The sequence below is a fragment of the Pyrus communis genome, chromosome 10 (assembly GCF_041283825.1).
Source record: "Pyrus communis isolate YQ-2024b chromosome 10, ASM4128382v1, whole genome shotgun sequence".
NCBI classification, from domain to species: Eukaryota; Viridiplantae; Streptophyta; class Magnoliopsida; order Rosales; family Rosaceae; genus Pyrus; species Pyrus communis.
This window is the reverse complement of record NC_142574.1, coordinates 23,874,886-23,897,816: the sequence shown is the minus strand read 5'-3', so window position 1 is coordinate 23,897,816 and position 22,931 is coordinate 23,874,886. Positions and strand designations below refer to the sequence as shown.

The 22,931-nt window shown below is 34.8% G+C and overlaps 1 protein-coding gene and 1 pseudogene across 2 annotated transcripts; both read right to left on the bottom strand.

The window, feature by feature from the left end:
- Positions 1-4,778: 4,778 nt before the first annotated feature.
- On the bottom strand, positions 4,779-7,216 carry LOC137728894 (gibberellin 2-beta-dioxygenase 1). Its single transcript, XM_068467687.2, has 3 exons — positions 6,318-7,216; positions 5,732-6,089; positions 4,779-5,284 (listed from the first exon to the last, which is right to left on the bottom strand). The coding sequence occupies exons 1-3, from the start codon at positions 6,719-6,721 to the stop codon at positions 5,033-5,035; spliced, it is 1,014 nt and encodes a 337-aa protein (XP_068323788.2). The 5' UTR covers positions 6,722-7,216; the 3' UTR covers positions 4,779-5,032.
- Positions 7,217-20,365: 13,149 nt separating this feature from the next.
- On the bottom strand, positions 20,366-22,620 carry LOC137729502 (cationic amino acid transporter 8, vacuolar pseudogene; annotated as a pseudogene). Its single transcript, XR_015952669.1, has one exon. The product of XR_015952669.1 is annotated as a cationic amino acid transporter 8, vacuolar pseudogene (transcript).
- Between the last annotated feature and the right edge of the window lie 311 nt (positions 22,621-22,931).

The following is a 22,931-nucleotide window of genomic DNA, read 5'->3' as shown; positions in this document are numbered from 1 at the left end:
AAGCAATTGCTCCAATCAACACGCAAATACCAAGGAATAATAGAACTAGGAGAGTTTAGCTTCAAGGATATTTTGATAGATTTTCATTTTCTGGACTTGCCACTAACGGACTTGGCTTAGTACCTTATAAATAATGTTGTAATGTTGTAATGTTGTAGCCTGCCCAAAAATGAAAACAAAACTATTATAGTGTGACCGTCTAGATTTAATTACAACCGTAGCTCATATGGAGGTTTGATCAATTAGTCAGGACAATGCGCATGCCCTTTGCAAGTGGTGGAACGTCCGAATAGATAGATCTTCGACCAACTGTGTCCAACTTAAAAAATAAAAATAAAAAATTCCCTCTCCTTATTCTCATAATAAAATAAATTAAAAAAAGTGTGCATGTACAAATCCGAGCATTTTCTGGACTTGCCACTAACGGACCCAAAACAAAACTTGGTTTAATACCTTATAAATAATGTTGTAGCCTACCCAAAAATGAAAACAAAAATATTATAATGTGACCATGTAGGTTTAATTACAACCGTAACTCATATGGAGGTTTGATTAATTGGTTAGGACAATGCGCAAACCCCTTGTAAGTGATAGAATGTCCGAATAGATAGGTCTTCGACCAACTGTGTCGAACTTAGAAAAAAATTCCCTCTCCTTAGTCTGCCTTAGAGTTGAAATATCATTTATAAATAAAATAAAATAAAAAAGTGTGCATATACGAATCCGAGTTCAAATCCCCTTGTACAGGTTTTATTAGTTTAAAATACGGTTTGGTTATGTGAAAAAAAAATACAACCTTAACAATTCACGAATCTCTCTAACAATTCACGAATCTCTCTCACTTTGATCTCCGACAATTAACGATAGAAGTGGTCCCTGAATTTGTTCATCGTAAATCATTTTTATTCTTCCGTGAAAAACCTACCAATATCCTCGTTAAGTAGAGTGGTTGGTTTGACAAAAATACTCTTAAAAAGGTGGTCACGTAACTATTCACACAGTTGTTCACGCGATAATTTAATGATAATATTGACAAAATTTTCACGAAAAAACTAATATGATTTAGCGTAAATTATTTGTTTGTAGATTATTTGTTTGTTGGCTTGGCCGGCCAATGTACCCAAAAAAATGTTGTAGAAAAAACACTTTTAGTTATTTGAATTCTTTCATACATTTTCAAAAATGCTTCTACTCATGCGTTTAAACGCGACTCAAACTACAGCTAGCACAACTCTTTTGGCACAACCTCGTGAAACTTGAGTTGTAACTGGCGATAATGTAAACCTACATCAAAATCATTGTGATCAGGAATGTAGGTGTTGGCATGTCACGCCCTGGATCCGGAGCTGCTGAAAGATTTAACTTGCGTTTGGTGCGCGAATAAAGAAAATAAATAAAAAAACAAAATTAAACTTTTGATAAATAACTTCAATATTGTTACTGGGTGTACAAAAATATAAAAATTTTGAAATCTCTCGTTCAACACAACCTCAACTCTACACATCGTTAATCTTGTATCGACACTACTACAAAAGTGACTTATTGTGTTGGTGGTTGGTGTCGGTTTTATATAAAATATTAGCAGATAAGACATTTCTGACACCCTTCTTACATGGTGTCAGAATTATTGTTAGCTATAAGCAACATAAACTGTCTATGTCGCTTATAACCGACATAGCTTTTAATATTTTTAAATGGTGGTGTCGTATAAAAAGAAAACTGTGTCGCTTTCAACCGACATAAAGTTAGTGTCAGTAAAAATGAAACTCATGTCGCTTCTACCTAACACTAATAAATATTTTTTAAATATTTTAAAACTTCCTGTCGGTTGTAGCCGACATGTTGGTGTTTCTATTTTTTTAAATACTTATCTCGCATGACAAAATTTTGGGCGGGATATTTCCCCCCATATTTTTAAATGAAAAAGAGGATGTCAGTCCCCCTTTTTCAAGAGGCTTCACCTCGAGCCCAGAGGCTAACATCCCTCATTTATCTCTCCCTTCTTCCAAGCACACCCTAAAACCGTAGCTCCTCTCTTCACATTTTCTCAAACCCTAACCTACGTTTCTGCAAACCAAACCTTAATCTTCCATCATCAACCCATAAGACCTCGCAGCCATGGATTTACTGCATCACCGATCTTGGTGCCGACGCACTCAGAGGTAAACTTCTCACCCTCCCTTGCTGATTCATGCACTCAGGTTCACGGATTGAAAATATCATACAAGAAAAAAATCTTCAACTCCTCATGCTTGTGTTGTTTCTTTTGCAAGGACCTGAGATCTATTAAAAAAAATAAAAAAATAAAAAAATAAAAAAAAATAAAAAAAATAAAAAAAATAAAAAATAAAAAATAAAAAAGATGATGCAACCACTGGTACAGCCCAATATCGCATCTCAAGGAGAAACCACCACATAGTTGTCTCCGTTATAGATTCGTCCTTTAAAGGTATAACAACAAAATCTATTCTAATTGGATGATTTGGTCGTGAAAAGGTAGGAAAAATTAGTGGAACTCATGATGCATTTACAACCTTCCACGTAGCTATTAATATGTGAATGTTAAGCAGCCTAATGCATGACTCACTAAAGCTATAATCTCCACCGAGCTCCTCTTTTATGTTCTTGTTCAATAAGATCAGCAGTGTGAAAATCCATATAAAAGTTCATGCATGTTCATTTTGGATCTCAAGAGCAAGAACACTGGAAATCGCAGATCCATAATTTTTTAAAGGTATAAAACCTTAGTTTAATCTATAGAGATTAAAGCCCTAATGTTGAAGTAATAAAGTATTGGAGCACTGATTTGATGGCAAGCATGGCAGCATGGAGCTGCTAGTATTATATATGGCAACATGGAGCTATAGAATATGTGGTCTTCGACGACGGCAAGCACGGGAAAGCATCATGGCAGCTGCTAGTATTATATGCAAGCATGGAGCTCTGATTAGTATTATATGTAATTGTTAGTTTTTTTATCTTCATCTTGTAACCGGTTCTAGAATAGCTCCTATATATGTGTTATTTGTACTTCCTTATTTATATGAAATAGAATACATTTAACAAGAAATTCTACACCAAAAAACCCCAGTTGAATTCTTGAATAAATTGAATCTGTGAAGTTTGCATCTCATGTACCATCTGTGTAGGAATGCATGATAATTATTTTATTTATCAAGATGTTGGGTAATGTCGATTAGGACCGACAATAGATTGAGTATTTTATTTGTTAGCTACTAGTTGACGTCGGTTATGACAGCCATCATGTCAGAACATCATGTCGCTTTTAGCCGACGTCATAGTGGGTGTCGCTTTTAACTGACGCCGAGTCACGGCGGATTAAGCGCACAAACCGACATCGAAGCCCTTTCGTGATGCTAGCAATGGTGTCGCTATTCCAATCCGACATTGCATAGTTTTATGTCGGATTTTTATCAAATTTCCGACAGAAATTGGAGTTCTTGTCGGTTTTTGGTTCGCAGTGATAGCCTCTTTTGTAATAGTGCGAACCTATAAAGTCTAAAATGCATAGGGCACAAAAGTCTTACCAAGGATAATTGTCAAGGCTAATATATAAATATATGGACACACATATATATAAACTAACACATTGCATGGCTGCATGCAACATGATAAAGAAGGAAAAGATTGAGGAATGATGTGAATAAATTTGAGAACGGTAGAAGCCATTTATAGGAGACATGAGTTATACCAATCCTATCTAGCTACCATCAATGATAGAGGAAACTCTAACAACTAAGAGTCCGTGTAGTTCAATGGATAATGGTTGTCTAGGTTAGTCACAAGCTGGAGGTGTCATAAACATAGGTTACCTGAGTCATCAAATTGTAGGTACATGCAGGTGTCGAAAATTATGACACCTCCTGTCATATGAAGACACAGAGGTAATACAAGAGGTGTCTATATAGTATAGCATGAGATGATATCTGCAACTTCTCACAAGCAAGAAAAGAAAACAACATGTCATGCAATTAAAAACGACATGGCATATTCTTAGGATATATATGTAATATTAATCACAATACTTTTAAATTATATCTGGCAAGTAAACAGTATAAGAGTATATATATGTTCTAAAATACGGGTCTTCACATGATAATTATCGAATTCTTATTTATTAGACTAACGAATAATTAGTCACGGATTTTTATTTTCGGTGACAATTAGTCATGATTTTGTGTGCACCACAAGCCCATGATTTTGCAATTGACCTGATTATTGGGGAGAAGAAAGAGAGGGGACGAAGTGAGACAATAACTTTGTATGACATAGATTGAAAAGAGTACTAAAAGCTTTATTATAGACAGTTGTAGATGAAGATGAACAAATATCCTGTGGGGACGTACTGATCCGCAATCCACCTATTTCCATGGATTTAAAAACTACGAAAAAAATAAACATAAAAAATAACTTTCATGGTTGATGATTGTCGTGGGGACCAAGTTTTATATTCCCGAGTTGTCTTTTTCAAATGATACCTTTGTTGAATAATGAGTAAAACTCTACCGTTCCGTTGAAATTTTATTAATAAAAACTACAAAATAGGATAGTAAACATACAAAATAAAATAAAAAACTAAGAAAAACATTCCACATGTTGAAAAACTACACCAAAATAAAAGTCGTGGGCAATGATTATAGTCTTGGGAAAATTTTTTACGTTCTCATGTTGTCCTTTTCAAATCATAAATAAAAGTTCTTTTGTTCCGTCGAGGTTCTTTCAAAAGAAAGAAACTACAAAAAGTAAGAGTAAGCACATATAAAAGATGAACATGTTGTATATCTAACAAGAAAGGTAGCGAATTACATGAATTAGTACTTGGTAGAAAGGGAGGGGAATACAATTGGAGAAAAGGGTAAAACAGGGGGGGAATAGAACAGAGTATTCCATCTATGGAAAATTTGATAAAACTATGGTCTTAAACCTATCCTGAATCCTGAGTACTGAAATTGAAAAAACCCTAATTCTTTTAACAAGAACTAGGGTTTTCTTTGTTCTGTTGTGCTGTGATTTATGCGGCTGCAATTCTCTCAAAGTGTCCAAGCCTATTATCTGCAAGTCTTGAGCTGTAGGCAGATTTTTTGTACTCAAACCATGTAAACTCCTTGTACATGCTTTCCTCCTCTGCATTCATGACAGATTGCAACGGAGCTATTTTCTCACTCAAGGGTGGTCCCCCAAAATAAATCATTGACACTCTTGATTTTAAACCATTTGCCAAAACCCTGTGCCTCACACTTTCAAACCTGCCATTAGTCAAAACCTGCAAATTCACCAAAAACCCTACGAGTTAAGGATAATACTTTCCTCCTTCCCAAAAAATAGAACAAAGCAGGGAGACTTTTCTACTTTTTATTTACCTCTCATAGGGTTTATATTGTTGTGATGGGCAGAAAAGCAAATAGCAATCATTAAGAACCCAATAAAATTAAAAATAAAAAAAAAAGCACGGTATTCATATCTTATCCATGGTAATAGGGAATTGACAGAAAAATAGGACTCTTTCTCTAAAGGAACTGATTGGGATCTTTGTAATTATTATTAAAACAGTAGCTGTTAGCAAAAGTAAAAAGAAAAAAATAATCAAAGAAATGAATTAGGAAAGCCTCATTAGGAAGCGACTTTCACACACGTTTTTCTCATTCTAAAAGTGACAAGGAATGTGCGAAAATCATTTTTTCAAATGAATCTACTATAACAGTAGTAGTACCTGTAAGGAGTCACCAACATTGATAAAGAAGGAGTTCTGATCAGGTGGGACTGAAATCCAACTCCCATCTCTCAAAGAAATTTGGAGGCCAGATGTATTGTTGGATCTTAGCACAGAAATGATTTGTGGGTCTGTGTGCTCTCCAAATCCAATCACATTTCTGGCACTGGCACTACTCAAACCTTGAAGCTCTGGGCATGGTGGGTAGTGATTGAGCCTGAAACAAGAATCGCTCTGTTCATCCATCAAAAGCTTACTGAACACATTCCTTGGTTGAATCTTCAATCCTTCAGACATCAGCTCAAGAATCTCACAGGTCATTTTCTTCACAGCTGATATGTAATCATTCAAAGCAGAACTGCAATTCCAACAATAAAAAAAGAAAAATATAAGATAAAAGAAATTTTATTAAGAGCTTATCATTTAAAAGGAAAAATGGTTGCCGCACACCATCGTTTATTTCTGCTTAGTACCATAACAAAAATGGGGTTGTGCCGGGAGGAAAAAGGGATGTACAAAAGTTATTTCCCTATTAGAAAATATCAAAACTTTTGAATTAAATTCAAGTGAAGATTGAATAACATACCAAAACTCTTCTGCGTTATTTCCAAAAACTGATAGAAACCTTTGGGAAATGGATTCTGTATTGGTTGTGAGAAGGAGGTACTCAACCCAACCAACATCACCATTCTTCCCAATATGCTTGTTCCCATATCCTAATGGATTAGGAGGCCCTGACTTTTCCTTCTCAGAAAGTGGGAGGGAGAAGAATTTGATGGCCTCAGATTCCAATCTTGTGATGAAGTCCATTGGAACACCATGGTTGATGATCTTGAAGAAACCATACTCCTCACAGGCATTGACAATGAGTTGCTTGGAATCTGGTTTTGTGAGGTCTACCAGAGGAATCCCAGAAAATAATTTGGAGACTTTGGTACTGGTTCTAGGATAAGAAAAATGTTCACTGGCTGATTTGGTCACAAACACCATTGTTACTTGTTATCAATATGTTTTATCTTATGTGTCTAAACGGAGGGAGGAAAGAGGGAGTGAGAAGGGGTTGAAAGATAAGAATTCTAGAGAAGAAGATCGGGGAACATTGGTGAGGTGATGGATGATAGGATTTTAACGAGAACAAAGTTGATATGGCTTGAGTGGGAGGGCTCTTGGGAGTTAATTGGCTTTAGGTTCTTGGCTATTTATAGGGAAACATAGAGAAAGGGCTTGGAACCTTCATGTGGTAAGCACTTTAGATAGAGGCGGTTTTTCAGTGTACACATAACACAATAACGTGCCGTTTTATTAATTTATTATTGACAACTTTGAATAAAAATTTATTTTGACTCTGAACGGAATAAAATATGAGTTTACTGTTAGTTTACTCTTAATGCTGTGGACATCACCACAAAAATTTTGCATAAAAGCAGGGTCCGGTCACCACCTTCCCAAGTATCTATCTAATCAGCAGTGACTACTTGCTGACTGCTCCCCTGAAAAGGACATCACACAGTCAATTTTACACACAAAGGAAAATGGATACGCATGCTGGGTTCATTGAATATGTATCCTCTATTTTTTTATTTCCTTACGTCATTTAGTTTAATATATAAAAACGGAAAATGCTATAAGTTCTAGCTGAATCGGATAAGCAGTATAAGACTTTTCTCAGATTCAAGTCTTTGTTGTAAGCATTAAGAAAGATATGGGATGCACGAACAGTGCGCGACCAAAAAATCGAGGTTAGGGAGAATCTCTAAGCCATACAAAGAAATTGAACAAAACAAAATAACTAATATGAGAAAACTTGAAGCTTCATTTTAGAGCACTTTAGGAAGGTTTCATGGGCAATAGGCAACTCAATTCTCTTAAATAAATGATAATTTGGGTAATGAAATGCCCAAGTGCATCTCAATCCTAAATTGAATAACCAAGACAATTCGTATTTTTTATTTTATAAAATAATTAAAGGTAACTTTATTTTTAATTTCAAATAATAATAAAAGATTGTTTAAAAGTATTTGAAAATATTGAAATGTAGTGTAAAGTAAAAGAATATGGTTAGGTATTTATAGAAAAAAATGATAAGTTTTTATATTTTTAATTAGTTCTTTATAATTTTTTTTGTAATTTATTTAATTTTTTTAACAATTTAAATTGTGGCTGACATCACATAGGCAAGCGCTCGGCTAGGCTATTATTGTATGACTTCTCCATTGAGCTCGCCTTGGCTTGAATTGCTCGAGTGGGCTGGAGTGTTTAGGGAGTGGGAACAGGACTTCAAGTTGCCGCTCAAAGAACCCTAAACCATAGAACAAAATAAGCAAAACCAAAGTCTAATTATTGAATTCATTGTTCTCAGTGCTAGTATCTACTTTAAAACTTCTTATAAGGAAGATACTGTTATACACTTAACGGACTTATCATATAGTAATGTACACTAAACACTATCTCATTCAATTAAAACAATCTGCATGACAATATATCGTGATGTACTTTTTTTTTTCCTACTAAACACTATATCATGATTAATGATTACTACGGAACGATGTATCATGATTAGCGATTAGTAATTACAATGGGGCATTATACTAAAAAATGTTGATATGATAGTCAACTCTTAAGCCTAAAACCTATCATGATATTGCAATCTTGTTTAACTATGTTTGTTATTTTCATTTGAATTATTTAATCTGATAACATAAATAAAAATGGGTGCATGAAAAGTGTGAAAATCACTTCCCTTCTAATGAAGGGTAATTACACAGAATGAAGGATTATACATGTATGATGCATCATATTAAATAAACTAACCTCCACATCTAGTATATACGCACATAGATTGCTGCATATATATATGCCCCGATAGATTGATAGGCATACATCGGTGGTTTTTCTTTTTTCCTTTTCGTTTTCCAAAATGAATGACAAACACGGTAAGGCATAGTGGTGCAAGTTGGAATGGCGTTTCCAATTCTCATAGTAAAATTTTCGAATTCAAACTTGAATATTCCGAATCTGAATATTTTTTGAAAATTGAAACGGAAATTGGAAGGCATTTACTAGAGATTCCGAAAATTCTAAATTTTCGATCCAAATTTTTTTAAAGTGTTCCGAACTTATTCTAATACAAAAACTTCAAAAATTTTTGATTTTTTCTAATTAAGTGTGAAAGTGTGAAAAAATTGATTCCTTAAAAAATTTTAATTGACTACTAAATAAAGTAAAGAGCATAGATAGTGGGGACATAATGGGAGAAATCTTGAACTTAGTATCAACTTTCAAGGATACGGTCGAGTGACAATCCCAGAAAGGTGAAATGGATCGGATTGAAAAAGATGGCCATCACAAACGGTTCTGAGGGATACTCATTCTCAGACTATTCTTAGAGCATCCGAAATAGTACAAGCTGAACAGGATTGATGGCTTAATTACATCAAGCAAAATTTTGTAGTTGAATAAATTTTGCCTGTTCTCTCAAAGTAGACAATGTTGCCTACTTCAAGTGAATAGATGTACTAGGTCTCACATCTCCTTTTGCAGTAATATATTCTAAGGAAAACTAATGAAAAAGATCTGAAAATTTTAAGTTTTAACAATAATGACAAAATAAAGGGTAAAGTGAATAGTACTATGATTGATTTTTTTAGTGTAAAAATATGGTTTTTCGTTAAAATGAACAATATCGAGAGTTTTTCATTTCATTTGTTTTTTATATTTTCCAACAATAAATAAAAAATTAAAGGAATATAATATAATTTTGTCTACTCAATTAGTTTGCTTAGGCTATTATTGAAGTGATCAACTTTTTCCATGAGGTAAATAGGACAGAATTCTATAACAATAAGGTCATAATTTCAGTAAAAAAACTACAGTGGATCATTTCATCAAGCTTCTAGTAGGTACCCATCAAGTGGATCATTTCATCAAGCTTCTAGTAGGTACCCATCAAGTTATGCTTCGTTCTGTCGATTTGCTTTTTATCGAACACTTGTTGCATACCATAAAATCACGCACAAGCAAGCAGGGAAGAAAGACAAAGGAAAGAAATAAGAAAATCTACAAGTAACTATACATATGTTGCAGAAAATAAACAACAGTTTGTACTTTAGTGTTTTTGACTCATTCTTTTAATTTGCAACAATTATCTATAATGTCCTATACAAATATACATATAAATATTCTTTGGGGTTACGAACCTATTGTAATTTTGATTTTACAGAATGTTTATATGAATTGTTTATTTGTCTTCCAAATTGTGATATGCACACAACACATAAGCTTTTATGCCTACACATCAGATTTTGGATAAAAAGTTATGTTTTATTATTTTTGGTAATAGATATTTAAATGGTTGCTAGGTCCAGATCTCTGTGTCTAGATTTTTTTTAGGCTTTGGTCCCCAATTGTACCGAACGTGAAAAACTGTAAGTTGTTTTTCATCAGTAGTTCAATATATTAGACTTGCTAGTTAGAATTGACTGAATTAATCAATTAATTTTTGCTTTAGTGATACTTCTCTACCTTTGTCTCATATTTAAACTTTCTTAGAATTGACACGAAGTTAATAAATCTTAACCATAAAATTCGAGTTGAAAAAGTTTACATTTGGTATTGAGTGTTCACCTACGTAAAAAAACACGTTCAAATTAATTAAGTTATTCTCACAAAAAGTTGAAGCAAATTAGTGGATAATTAAATTTGTCTAAGAATGTTTTCCTTTTAACTCTAGTTTCTTTTCCGTTAAACGTAGTCTAATATATTGCAAGAGAAATGAGTAAAACTCTAACCTTATGTTAACGGAGAAGTTGGTAAACCGTGATGAATCCCTCCTTCCCTTGCCTCGTCAATGAAAAACCGTCATACGCATACATAGAAATATTCTGCACAACTTTATCTATGCCCCCAATTAACAACATTCCTAAACATTTTATTTAGAAAATGGCATAACATGCTATTTCTATCTGTTTTTAAGTGATAAGAATAACCGAAAGAGGTCCTTAAAAAGCACCTACTTTCAAGATAAACATTGATGAAATTAGAAGATCATGAAGGGCACAAAACAGAGGCCAAAATTTATCACACTTACGAAATCTTGGGATTTTGTTATACCTATGCAAAGATTCGTACGCAAGTTGGTGGCCAAAACTGATAAAAACGAAAATATCCATGTGAGTTGGTTTTCCTTTTTTGAAACAGTTTCTTTTTTGTTACAAATGATGTCTAAAGATTATTTTTTTTCTACCACACGATTTTAAGGAAGGGTGAATTTCAACTCAGAACTTTTACGCAGCTTAAACAATGTTTGAGGAGTAAAAAAAGTTTATTTACCCCTAACATATATGAAAGGATAATTGTGTTCATCTTTTACCTTAATTAGATCATGTCCTACCTCCAAAGTAAATAGTTCGTTGAATGATGAGAATATAGTTGTAAGTAAACAAAATTATCACACAAAAATTTCACAGTCAAGTAATTCAGTTAAAACAAGTACAATTTTTTTGGTTCAATTCTCGTTCTTTCATGATATCGCCTTTTGTAAATAGTTACAACTTACAAACTCTCTATCTCAAATTCCCCCAATAATTTTCATGTTGACAATTAGATCCCACGTTTCAAAGTCCCAAAATTTGGACACTAAGAGAGCATATATCTTTACATATACGTGTTCAAAGAGAGGCCTCCAGTTGAATAGACGGCTGTCAAAGCGTGAAATAGGCGTGCTTTGCTTTTGCAATGGAAACAGAGAGAACCCTCCCTCTCCCCACCTCACCACCCAGGGCCCAGGAGGGAGAGACCGTAAGTTTTGCTTTCCTAATCTGTCAGAGTCTCTCTCACGATCATGACGTGGCCTCTTAATATTCGTAGCTCTTTTTTGGTTATTGTCGGTCGTACTCCACCAGTCGACTACTTCTTACTATTTTTGATCCTGGCGCCAGCACAATTATGGTCGCATGCCAGCTTGGCCAATCCCCCTCTCTCTCTCTCTCTCTCTCTCTCTCTCTCTCTCTCTATCTCACACACACAAATATCATCCCATCCCATCTCAACACCGAAACACGCTTTGCTTTCACACTAGGGCTACTCCTACTCACTTCGAGCCGATGCTTCTTGTCATTGATTATTATATGTGTCCCACTAGGATTTCACATTCTCATGAATCTGATCTCCCTATATGTAATAACCTACCCAAACTGTTTTGGATAAATTTTGGGGATTTAAGAATAATGTGATAAGATTGGGTCGTGCATGATGGCCTAATCTTCCATAATTTAGCATTTGAAGTTTGAGCAAGAGAATTTGTTATTGTCATTTTGAAAAGGACATCATGTGCTCATTTCTTATGAAACATGAGAAGAAAAAAAATTGCAAATAAATGAGTGGAGTATCTAAACGATATTCATCTACCGCTTGTTACGTCATTGAAATGATGAAATGTAGACAAGCCAAATAATTTAGTCCAAGAAAAAAGTATAGGGCAACAAGCATGCAAAGTTGGGGAGAAAATTATGAGTGGGTTGTTTTGTTTATACTCCACATTTTATTAAATACACCCTACGTATATTTACAAAAAATTACTTTCTTTTAGAATTAAAAGTTATCTTAATCTACATACTTACCCAAACTACCCTCACTCCCTCCCCACACCCTATACCAATTTTCAGCAGGTACCTACCGATATTGTGCATATTTTCAATAGGCTTCAACAAAAGATATTTAACACATGTATTGCTTCAATTTTTTGGCAGGTAATCACCGAAATATCTTTAACTTTTCGATAGGGACCTTCCAAAAATCTAAATCGAGTTTAAGGGTTCAAAAAGCACACGTATGTTGTTCAATTTGATTCATAATGAAAATATATATAAAGTCTTATCTCATGTAGAGCCTCCAAAAAATCAATTTCATGCCCCCATTTCATAAAAAACAATATCTTTTTCATCAACATGTTTGTGCTTTTAATTTGTTCTAAAATGAAGGGTGGGAGTGAGTTTGAGAGCTTGAAGTATAAAAATATTAATACAATTATCTAATGTATGTTAAAATGATTTGGACTGTCTTCAGAAAATATTTTTTTTTTTTTTTTTTTTTTACTTTATAGGGTCTAAATTGTCATTTTATATTAGGGAATATAAAATGATGCTTCCAATCTTGGGCAAAATGAGTGAACGACCATTGTTTATCGTACGACAACATGAAGCACTACAAACAAATGTATTAATTAAGCTTAAACCCAATATCGATTTGCATATATACAGATCAACAACGATGTAATTAACTTGTAAAAGGAAGGTTGACAATTATCTGAAGAGGTGTAAGTTTCACACTCCCCTTTTTCCCCTTTTTGAAAATTTCATCTTATTTTATGCTTTAGTAATCGATGTAACAAAACAAATGCTCATAGTACAAAAACAAAACAAAAAATGTGTAAATGGATGAAATAAAATGTGAAAATCACTATCCGTATCCAAACTGTATTCAAACTAACAAATTACAATCTCATAAGTACTACATATAGTTTTCATATAGTACCCCACAGAATCATAGGAAATATTTGCTTGTCATTCATGTGTACTTTTAACTATAGTTTTCTAGTTCAGTAGACAAATCAGTGCATGCTTCATAGGATAAAAAGTGAAACTTCACTGGTCAAAATTAGGATAAGTTGGACATAAAACAGCTCATCGTCCAGTGTGGCATGTTTCATGCGCTTCAAATTTGATGTGACCCATATTGAGGAAATGAAGATTCACCTTTGACCTAAATGTTGTTGAGCTCTTGAGCAAAATGAACAGACCTCAAGCCCCCTTTTCTTCATATACACCATTAGCTAGGGTTAAAGATGGAAACTAACACAAGGGGAACCCGTTCCTCTCCGGATCCAAATAAATTGAGTTTAAGGATCAAAGGATCCGGACCGTTGAAATTTGATTCAACGGCTACAATTATTATAACTTTTATAGGGCCCTCTGTTTGTAGCCATTAGATTAAATTTCAACGGTCCGGATCATTTGCTTAGGAGGCTCAATTTATTTGGATCCGGAGGGGATCCGTTTCAGACACGAGGAATGTGAATGTCATCGCATCTTCACACACACACACACAAAACCCTATAATTATCTTCTCACGTTCTCTTTCTACTTTCAGGAGTGACTTACATCTTTCCCTTGAAAATTGAGTACACTTGCCTTCATCATCGTATGCATGCTGCCCTACACTATAAATACCACCATAGTTCGAGAGGGTATTGAATTTGGTGTGATTACAACGTTATTATTCACCAAGAAACTATGTTATATGCATGAATGCAGGTGGATATATATAGCAGAAACACAAAATCACAATTTTAATTTGATAGAATTATCGCATATATATGATCAACATGTGCTGATGAGTAAGTTGATGTAGACATATAAATCAAAGTGCATACATAACTCAAAAAGGTTTTGCTGAGTCCACATTGATACACGCGGCTATGACGCGATACAAACACGCTCGTACAATAAATTTTAAAAACAATAAAATATATAGAGACGAGACTTGACAATATACACACATGTATGAAATTATGAAGCGTGTGTGTGTGTGTGTATCATGAAGCGTGTGTGTATATAAATATATATATGTTAATACGTTCTTTCGCCATAATGTAAATATGATATTTGATGATTTGTATTCTTACTTTGAGATATTATTTATGGCCACGATAAAAAAAAACATATCGTAAAGAGAATGGGTCATGAGTTTTTGCATATAGCAATGGTACATTTACACGCATTTCTCTATATATATAAACAATCTCAACAATCTAACAAGCTAAAATTACACATCATCTAGCTAGTATTAAATTTAATTAGTTTTATATTTCTTTTCTATTTCTCTAAACAGACGTTAAGAATGAAAACCTCTGTCAAGGAAGGAAAAAAAATCATGGCCGCTAAAATTCATAAACTGATCTGGTGAAACCATATCAAGCAAAAACCCAAAAAACGATATCTCTCTCTCCCTTTCTCAAAACGATTAAGTTTGGATAGTCTACAATCATTTTCGGTATAATGTGGTGAGATGCTAGGTTTTTGGTTTTCTTCCCAAGCTTTCGTGGCATTGCATCATAGTATAATAACCTCAAACCCAATAAAATCAATTTTATTATCGGATTAGTTTATGAGATATTTGCTAGAATGTTGTTGGATCTTTTTCAAAGGTATGCTAAAATGGGATTCGAGAGAGAGAGAGAGGAAGGATGATTTAAACTTTGAGAGAGAGAAGTTAACGTTAGTTAGGAAAAGAATTAAAAGTTAAAAAATAGAATAAAACTAATTAAACTCTATTATTAACTTATGTATCACGTCTTAAGCTGTTAAATTATTTGAATAGTATTTTTTTTTTTTTTTAAAGAAGGACAACTAGTAACAAGTCACGGTTATCCACCCTTTTCGAGGACCGGGAAGACTCACAGAGACATTTTAGCCACCCCTAGCCACAAGTCTAGCTTCCACACCCATAACGGGTTTCAAACCCGAGATCTTCAATTTTTAGTTTTAAATAAACCTAGTAATCTGCCCTTTACCGCGAGACCACCAGTTTGTGGTTAGATTATTTGAATAGTTAAAATATAACGAAGTACGGGTAAATACACAATTGCTAAATATAGAGACCCGAGATCCAAAGAGAACTTCACACTACAAATGTAGCTGCATTTTACTATGCTCAAATAATTGGTTTGTAATTAATTATCCCGACTGATACGGCCAAATTTCATTATATAGGATTTAAGACAAAGACACGGAATTCTATGTAATGGTTAGTTCTACAAAACATTACTTCGAAGAGATAAAAGCTTGAATGAACCAAATGCATGATCCTCAATGTTTCATTTTTGGAATCACATTTTATTAACAACCTGTAGTTTGAATCTTTGATTCATTGTACGTATGAGAGATTTGCGGTTTCAATTACTCCAATGCCCTCAAGTGAAACAAATCGAATGCATTTCTTGCAATACCAAAAAAATGTCGCTCTTATCTTTTCTGTATTATTCATTTTCTCTTAGGTAGAAATCAAATATTATGACGACACGATACATAGCATGAAGGTGTCAGAGGCATTATGAAGATATGGCGACGCATTTTCTTGCAATACCAAAAAAAAGTCGCTCTTACCTTTTATGTATTATTCTTTTTCTCTTAGGTAGAAATCAAATATTATGACGACACAACACATGGCATGAAAGTGTCAGAGACATTATGAAGATATGGCGACGTGTGATGTGAAAGTATCAGAGATTATGGTGATATGAGGACACATGGCGTAAAAGTGTCAAAGAGATTAGGATGATATGACAACACGTGACGTGAAAGTGTCAGAAAGAGATAGAGTAATACTAACATGTATGTGTTAGATGAAAGTTGGCGACGTGTCAATGTTGTGTTGAGTTGGTAATATGTCAATGTTGTGTTGATGATACATTAAAATGCGATGTAAGTTGAGTATTATCAAAATACCATAGTCGTGTTGACGTAGAATACACAATACAAATACAATAAGGCAATTTCAGTAAAATTTTGCCCATCAATAGCTTTGATCAATGAATAAAGATCACCTAGAATAATGAAGTTGAGGAGTAGACCAGAACTTTGATTGAGAAAACTAAAATGGAAGTTAAGTCTTAATTAATTGGAAGCTTTCCTAAAGAGCATAGGGTCGGCTGATGTATGTGGAAGAATATATAATATCCTACCAAAATACTCAACGAAAACGAGATCCTTTAATTAAACGATCCACAATGGTTTGGAGGTCACTAATTTCTCTCTTAGTCAAGACTCATCAAAAGCTTGGACCATAGAAAGTGTAAAATCTATGTGCTACTTTCAAGCCACGTGTGTACTTTCTATTGGCATGCAGTTGACAAAGACAGAGACCGAGGGTCACAATATGCATTTAGGTGGAAAGGTATCACGGGTTTAAGGTCAAAGAGGAAATTTGGTCGTTGGTCAATCCACAAATTATGCCTTTTGAATAAAATAAATTATGAAATATTATTATATAATTAATTTAGGTTTGTGTTATCCACGTATTTTTTTTATATTTTATTTTGTTTGATAATTTTCAATTTATTGGATTTGACAACTAAAAATCAAATAGAGTGTACGAACAGTACAAAAGATGTGTGGATAATACTACCTTTAGTTTAATGTTTCATTCTAGCATGATGAGCAGGGGTCGTTGATTAATATAGGAAAAATCTCCATTTATGTATAATGGAAAAAAAAAAAAAAAAGATAAAATAATAAATATAAGATCTAAAGAGAATTGTCATTCAGTACTACGGTCGGGTGATATTCATATTCATTTGTAAGTAAAGAGTATTAAGTTCAAATCTTGTTGATAAGGAATTCGATACTAAATTAGACAGTCTATTGTCCAAATTAGTATTCATGCACATTTAATTTATCGATTTTATTAAACTTCCTACAATTATATCCTTATAAATATACTAAATGAGAAGACATTCAAAAAATAATGACACATACCTTTAGGAAAAGAAAAAAAAAATGTAATGCATACGTGTCCAAAATTGAATCCCTTCACGTCAGGGTGGAGAAGTCTTGAGTCGAACTTGGCTAGTGTGGCAGCCGCCGTTTGCGACACCATGATGGAGAGAGTTTCGTAGCAAAACTTCAGTCAACGGAAGAGGAGTTGGAGGTCGTGTTTGGTGACCCCAAGACTGAGCGTCTCAGATGCAATAAGTGTTTTTTCTAGTTGGAAAGGTTTTGAAGAAGGAAGTGCGTCCCACACACTATTTTAAAAATTCATACGGCTTAGGCCCATCTAAACATTAAGCGATTGGTCACCGTCCCGATTAATGCCTAAGTATTAAGAAATGACACCTAGACTTGCTGAGGCACCCGCCTAGACACCCACCTAGCTTGTTCAGATCTGTCTAGGCATCCACCAAAGTTGTAACTCACTTAAACAGAAAATAGATAATTTTCATTTTGCATTTTATTTTTCTTAATAAATTGTAAAAGATTTGTTGAATATTTAAATGAACACACATTATATGCTTGTTTCTCATGTTTTTATTATGTTCCAATACTTCATAATATATACATCATTCTATTTTGTAGTTTATGATGAAATTATATATACTTGAAGTATAAACAGATATTTACTTACACAAAATATAATAGATTTTCTTAAATCCGACTCGTTCGTCTAGGCACCCGCCTAGCTACCTAAGCGCTAGATCCCAATTCGCCGCCCAACTAACACCTAACATCTTTTAGAACCTTCACACAATCGTTGTTGGGATGCTCAAGGGCCTGTGGCGCCCTAAAAGCAAACGTGGAAATTGCAGTGTGTAACAATATGAGTGTATGGTATACATGCATGAGATACACATTGAGAAATTTTTTTATGTGTCTCGAAATAAACAATATGAGTGCGTGTTTATATTATAAAATTTAGGTTGAGAATTTTTTTTAAAGAGTTTTAACGAAATACTTTCAGTATTGTTCATTTTTAATGAAAAAATACATTTTTATCTTTCCTTTAGTACTATTCACTACACCTTTATTTATCATTTTTCATTAAAACTATAATTTTTTTTGAACTTTTTATTTATTTATTTTTTATTATATTTTTTTTTATGTGTATTCTTGTCTCTTAGGAGGCAATACACCCATTTTTGGGCCAAATCTCTTGAGATGCAATGGATAGGGACCTAAGCTCTGAACAAATAGAAACGTGATGAAACAGCTCACTCCTCTGGAAAAGTTTTCCTTGAGCTTAGCTTTAAATATCCTCAAGACATAATGGATAATGCTTGTGTCATTCTATGGGGATTTATTTGTCTTCACACTTCATGATTAATCAATTTTTATTGTCCAAACATCATAATTGGAATCGTTTTGTTCTTTTTATTATCATCTAAAGATCATATCTACCAAAAAAAAAAAATTCAATTTAAATCGTTTAGTCATCCATGTGTTGAACCAATCAACGAATTTGGTAACAAATAACATCTTTATGATGAACTGTTCATTTGTTTTATACATATGAATTGCTAAAAGATCTTCAAATTGAATGATTTTTATTATATGATCTTTAGATGATGAAAAAGAAAACGAACAGTTATGATTATGATATTCAGATGGTAAAAACTCGTTAATTATAAGTGTGGGGACAAGTAAATCCGCCTAAAGGGAGTACACAAGCACTATCCGTATATAATATACAAGGACCTGTAGGAAACGAGAGGTTATTAACATAACTTTACATTGATAAACAAATCTTATTTACACTTTTTATTAATACAATGATATATTTACATTAAGGGGATATGAGAATAAATTAATTGCAAACTCACTCCCAATATTTGAGACCTCTCTCTTATGAATGAAAGGAAATATCAATAAACCGTAATACCAAGTAGCATTAACATATTTCTGATTTATGGTAGACTAAATAGACGAGATTAAATTTGAATCCATAAATTAAATAACAAGACTACAATGATGGAGATAATCAACCACTTGCAAATCCTATTTGCACTTAACTGCAAAATGGTCAACTCAGGGCCTCAGGCCTAATGTCTTAGAAAAAGTTTGAATTATGAGAAAATTGACTTAAGGATAACAGAAAGAATCGACATTTATGGTCCGCTGTTGTTTATAGGCTTAAGTCACGGCCCAAATAGAAAAAGAAGACTCGAAGCAAACCACCTTTCAATAAAACCCTAGATTACGAAAACCGAAGTCATGAGGAAATAAACAAAGACCGCAAGACCAAGAGTCAACACAAAAATCTAGCCCAAATTAAAAAGAACACCCCAAAATTACAAAGACTTCGGATTTAAGAAAGGGGGATGATGGGAAATAGAGGAGATGGTGAAAAGAAGTGGAAAGTGAATGCATAAATGGTGGGAATAGGGCTGAGATTTAGTTGGTAGGTAGAAAAATTCGAAGTGAACCAAGAAAATAAAAGTCTAAGAGGCTGTTTAATAACCATTTCGTTTTTAGTTTTTGGTTTTTGAAAAGTTAAAATATCGTTTAGTAACTACTTTTAGTTTTCGAAAAATAAAAACTAAAAACCAGAAAGTGAAAGCTCAAGACCAAATTTTGAAAACTCAAGAAAGTAGTTTTCAGTTTTCATTTTTCATTAAAAAAAAAAAACTAAAAGTAAATTCCGAACAAGATTTCAGTTTAAAAAAAAAAAAAAACGTGAAAATTAAATTTGAAAACTGAAAACAAAATAGTTATTAGACGGTCTCTAAAGAAATAAAAACAAGAGGTATAAGAAGGCCCAAATGGGCCCCGGACCCAGAAATTCTGCACAACTCATGAAACATAAGGTGCCTGGGGCCAGGGAAGCCCAGTATGGAGAAGCCCAATTGAGATGCCAACAATTTTGCCAACTGGCAACTAATAAATTTTGAACTCCCAAATGAAGAAATAATGACCAACTTGAGCAATGCAAATGTAGGTTAGGCCAGTTAGTGAATATCGTGTATCCGCTTCCTTCTAGAACCGCACCTTATAGTAAACTTTCATCTATCATTCTCTTTGCTCATGCGCTCATCTCAATATCTTAAACTTCTACGTGACCGCCGGTTGTTAATTACCTGAGAGGCAGTTTAATTAAGCATTTAATCTAAAGCCTTGAAGCAATTCTATAAAGCACATACAGAGTCATTCACAATTTGTTTCCCCTTCACCTAAAGACTCGAATACAATTGGATTTTGGATGAAAACAGTCATACCAATATTTGATTTTGTGAATCCCACGTCGAGGAAAACTAGACATTCTAAGGCATTCACTAAATTACCTGCACTCCCAAATTCTCTTAAGAGATATCCTAAACGGTTGGTTCTTCGTTCTTGTTCAATCTGTTGAGCCACATCATATGCTGCATCTCCAACGCCCGTCAAATATTAGACAAGCATAGCACCTCTTAACTAGTATTTTCATTTCCCTCTTGAGTTCTTGTTTCTTGTTCAATCTGGTGAGCTACATCATATGTTGCGTGTACACCAACGAACAAATAGTAGAGAACCATGACTGCAGTGCAAATGAAAAACCTCAAGAATGCAACATAACCCAGAGACCCAATGAGAAAAACATTAATTCCAATCGACAATGCAGGCAACCACGGAACAAGTGGAACGCCCCAAACCTTAGGAACCCGGTGCTTTGGAAGCAATGCCATCCACAAAGTCCCTACTAACCAAATCACAGAAAACACTACATACCAAACCCACCCTCGCATCCCTGTATTCCAAATCGTTGTAATTCCTGTAGAAGAACCGATTATTAAGAATAAACATACAAGGAACTGGACCAAATCAGTCGTTGGCGTCACATCCTTAACGTAATACCGTCTCACAAGCAATGCTATAGCCACAAACATAAATATGCAGAGCGTACTGAAAGAGAAGACGGTTGACAGCACATCCAGACTAGTGAATAGTGCAACAACTGCACTGACTAAGGTTACCAATACCGTAGCATAAATGGGGGTTCCAGTTTTTGGGTGAACCAAAGCAAACCAGGGTGAAATCATATGAGCTCTTGCAATCTGAGTGGTATACCTAGCTTGCCCCATAGACCCAACCAGCAGGCTTGTAGTCATTCCCTTGAGGGCGCATATACTCACAATGTACTTAGCCCAATTCATCCCAATTGCCTCAAAAGCAACCGAATAAGCAGCATCTCTATCGATTTGAGTGTATTTCTGCATCATACACAACACCAAAGCCATCAAGCAATAAACCACTGTGATCAAACTCATAGAACCAACCAAACCAACCGGTATGTCCCTCGAGGGCTTCTTTGCCTCCTCAGCCATATTGGCAACCATGTCGAAACCAGTATAAGACCAGTACACAACAGCAGCCGCCTCGAAAACGCCCTTTGCCCCATATGGGAAAAAGGGTACCAAATTCTCAGTCTTTCCCTTAACAAACCCAACAATCAATATAAACACAATGATCAAACCACTAGCTATGGAGGCAATCCAATTCAACACAGAAGTCCTCCTAGTTCCACTCATTGCAATACTATTAGCAACCAAAAGCACCACAACAGCAATTGGGTCCAAAAGATTAAACCCATCAGGCAGAGATTTTACCCGGATCCGAAGAAAATCGGTGTCATCAGTCCGAAAAATGCTGGCAAAGTAAGAAGACCAAGACCTTCCGAGCCCTGCCGAACCCACCAGAGCCTCCAGGAGAATGTTCCCGGCCGCAATGAACGCCACAAAGTCCCCCAATTCTATCCGAAGGTACGAAAATGACCCGCCGGCAACTGGGACTTCGACGGCGAACTCCGTGTAGCATAGAACCGAAAGCATAGCAGAGAAACCAGAGACGGCGTAGGAGAGAACAATGGCCGGACCGGCGTCGTCGCGGGTTGCCTGCCCAGTGATCACGAAAATGCCTGAACCAACGACGGCGCCGAAGCCGAGCCAGATTAAGTCCCACCAGGTGAGACAGCGCTTCATAAGATTCTCGCTCTGTTTGGGGAGCTGGAGGAGCTCGAAGGAGTCGGAGGAGCGGTGGAGGAGGCGGTCCTTGAGGCGGGAGGGGGTGTGGGAGAGGGCGTCCTTGTAGGAATTGAAGTTCTGGAATGTGTATTCTGGGAAGAAGTCCTGCTTGCTCCATCTGCTCCAGTAGCTTCTGGGTTTTGAGTCCTGCTGGTCTTCCTGCTCGGGATGTAAATCCATGGCGGCTTACGGTGGCTCTGAGGGTCGGTGGGTTGGCGGGTTTTGAAGTGCTGCAGCTGTTGGTTGTTGGAGTTGCGAGACTGAGTGGTCGTTGATGGTGACTGAATTATTGGAGACAATTACTGGGAATTATAATTAGCGGTTGCTCATTACAGTTCAATTTGGGTAATTAGTTTTTTGTTTTTATTTTGGGATGTAATTATATGATATTATAATCTCTTTTTTTTTTCGGTCTAAATTCATTGGCTGCTGTTGAATAATGCAAGAATTAGAGCTAGATTCATTTTTCTGTGAAATCTTTTAACAGGATTTTTAATTTTGTTTTTCTTAACTGTAAAACAGGGCTGCCAGATTTTTCAACTTTTTTTTTTTTTTTTTTCCGTAATAACTCAACAACGACAATAAGAGGAGTCACACACAAAAGTATCGAAATTTATTTTGAAAAACAGCATTCAAGAGAGGATCTTATGATATATG

What these genes read in the sequence shown, in the direction of transcription:
- LOC137728894 (XM_068467687.2), bottom strand. Translation starts at nt 6,721, where the DNA reads ATGGTGTTTGTGACCAAATCAGCCAGTGAACATTTTTCTTATCCTAGA. An exon ending in AATAACGCAGAAGAGTTTTG is followed by an intron (nt 6,090 to 6,317) that starts GTATGTTATTCA and finishes TTGGAATTGCAG; the next exon opens with TTCTGCTTTGAATGATTACA. An exon ending in ATGTTGGTGACTCCTTACAG is followed by an intron (nt 5,285 to 5,731) that starts GTACTACTACTG and finishes GTGAATTTGCAG; the next exon opens with GTTTTGACTAATGGCAGGTT.